Here is a 2,012-nt window from a genome sequence, read left to right as displayed (position 1 = left end):
GTTGTTGTTCCCAACGTGGTCCGCCCCGCGCCCATATAAGGGGCGGCGGCGGGGCCCGCCCCACCAGAGCGCGGTGGCGCGGAGCTGAGCAGAGCAGAGCAAGAGAGCAGCGCGCAGCGCCAGGCCTCCGCCACGCCGCGGCTGCCCCTGCCTGCCCCCATCCTGCGTCCCGCGCTCCCGCGACACCATGTCGGTGGAGCTCGAAGAAGCAGATTTGCCCCTGACCGAGGCGGAGGAGGCGCCGCTCTCTCCAGAGAAGAAAGCGGCCGCTAAGAAGGCGAAAGGCGGCGGCGGCTCCTCGTTGTCGCCGTCGAAGAAGAAAAAGAACAACAAAAAAAAGAACCAGCCGGGCAAATACAGCCAGCTGGTGGTGGAGACGATCCGCAAGCTGGGCGAGCGCAATGGCTCCTCGCTGGCCAAGATCTACAACGAGGCCAAGAAGGTGGCCTGGTTCGACCAGCAGAACGGCAGGACCTACCTGAAGTACTCCATCAAAGCGCTGGTGCAGAACGACACGCTGCTCCAGGTCAAGGGCACCGGCGCCAACGGCTCCTTCAAGCTCAACAGGAAGAAGCTGGAAGGCGGTGGCGACGGGGGCGCGGGCAGCAGCGCCCACAAGTCCCACAAGAAGGCGACGGCCTCCACGTCCCGGCGGGCGGAGAAGAAGCCGGCGGCCAAGAGCAAGAAGCCGGAGAAGAAATCCCACAAGAAGGGAGCGGGCGGCGCGGCGGCGAAGAAGGATAAGGGCAAAGCCAAGAAGGCCACCAAGAAGGGGGCCGCGTCCCCCGGGGGCAAGAAGGTGAAGAAGTCCGCAAAGCCCAAGGCACTCAAGAGCAGGAAGGCATGAGAGCGGGGCGCAGGGAGCCCCCCCGCCGCCCCCGGACTGTGAGCCCCGCCGCACAGACTGCTCTGAGGACGGACCCCAGGGGACCCGCTTTGTCTTTGTGTTGCTGACTCGGCTCCGTAGCTGCCACCGCGCGCGGTGAGCGGGGCTGCGGCTGCCCCAGCTCCCCCCTTCCCCTTCTCCGGCGCCTTATTTTTTTCCATCCCCCCTCTTGGCCCCCCTTCTCCGCGGCTTCTCCCCCATCGCGCCCTTTTGTTTTCGGCCGTGCCCCTCCCCGCGTGTAGACGGTTCCTGACCCCCCACCCCCTCCCCGCCCCGGTGCGTTACAGGGTTTTTTCCCGCCCGGTTTCCATAGCAGCCATTTTGCGGCGGCGCCCCCGCCGCCCCCCGCGCCACGTGGGCCGGCTCCCGCCGCCCGGGCCCGCCCCGCCCCGCCCCTCCCGCCGGCCGCACCGTGCCTGCTCGCGGCCATTTCGAAAAGCCACGGCGCCCCCTGTTGGCTCCCGCCGCCGCCGCCATGGCAACGGCCCGTTGGGCGCCAATTGGCTCCCGCGGCGTCGGGGCGCTCTTAAAAGGGGCCGGCGCTGGCGGGGGGGCAGCGCGGCCCCTGGCGGGACAGCCTGCGGGGTGCCCTCGGGCCGCCGGGTCAGGTCGCATCTTCAATGGCCTTTAACTTTTTTTTTAAATCGGTTTTGGGTTGGTTTTGGTTATTTTTGGGAGGGGGAGGGTGGGTTTTTTGGTTTAGTTTGTTTTTTTTTTTTTCTTTTCATTTATCGTCGTTTCAAATAAATTGTTAAAAAACGTCCAGCTGTTGTGTGCTGCCTGCAGGCGCCGCGGGGGGGGGGGAGCGCAGTGCTGCGTTGGTCCCCGCGGGGGAGAGGGGGTCCGGAGGCCCTCCAGGTGTTGATGCGCCGGGGGGGCTGCGGCACAGCTCCCTTCCGGGGCGGGGGGAGAGGAGCGAAGATTCCACTGCCATGGAGGCAGGGGAGGAGGGCGGTCCCTGCGCGGCTGCGCTCGGCTCAGCTCCCTGAGCAGCGGGGGGGGATGTTGGCTGCGGTGATGGGGTACCCACGGTGGGCACGCCGCAGCACAGACCCCCCCACCCCAGTCGGCATCTGGGTTGGGGAGCAACTCCCCCACCTCCATCCCTCCCCTGGAGCCCCAGCTG

The 2,012-nt window shown here is 67.1% G+C and overlaps 1 protein-coding gene across 1 annotated transcript; it reads left to right on the top strand.

The window, feature by feature from the left end:
- On the top strand, positions 1–1,562 carry H1-10 (H1.10 linker histone). Its single transcript, XM_068409134.1, has one exon. It carries the CDS (start codon positions 188–190, stop codon positions 845–847), a length of 660 nt encoding a protein of 219 aa, XP_068265235.1. The 5' UTR covers positions 1–187; the 3' UTR covers positions 848–1,562.
- The last annotated feature ends 450 nt before the right edge of the window (positions 1,563–2,012 follow it).

Source organism: Nyctibius grandis, chromosome 10 (assembly GCF_013368605.1).
Source record: "Nyctibius grandis isolate bNycGra1 chromosome 10, bNycGra1.pri, whole genome shotgun sequence".
Taxonomy (NCBI): domain Eukaryota; kingdom Metazoa; phylum Chordata; class Aves; order Nyctibiiformes; family Nyctibiidae; genus Nyctibius; species Nyctibius grandis.
This window is presented reverse-complemented; position numbering and strand designations above follow the sequence as displayed.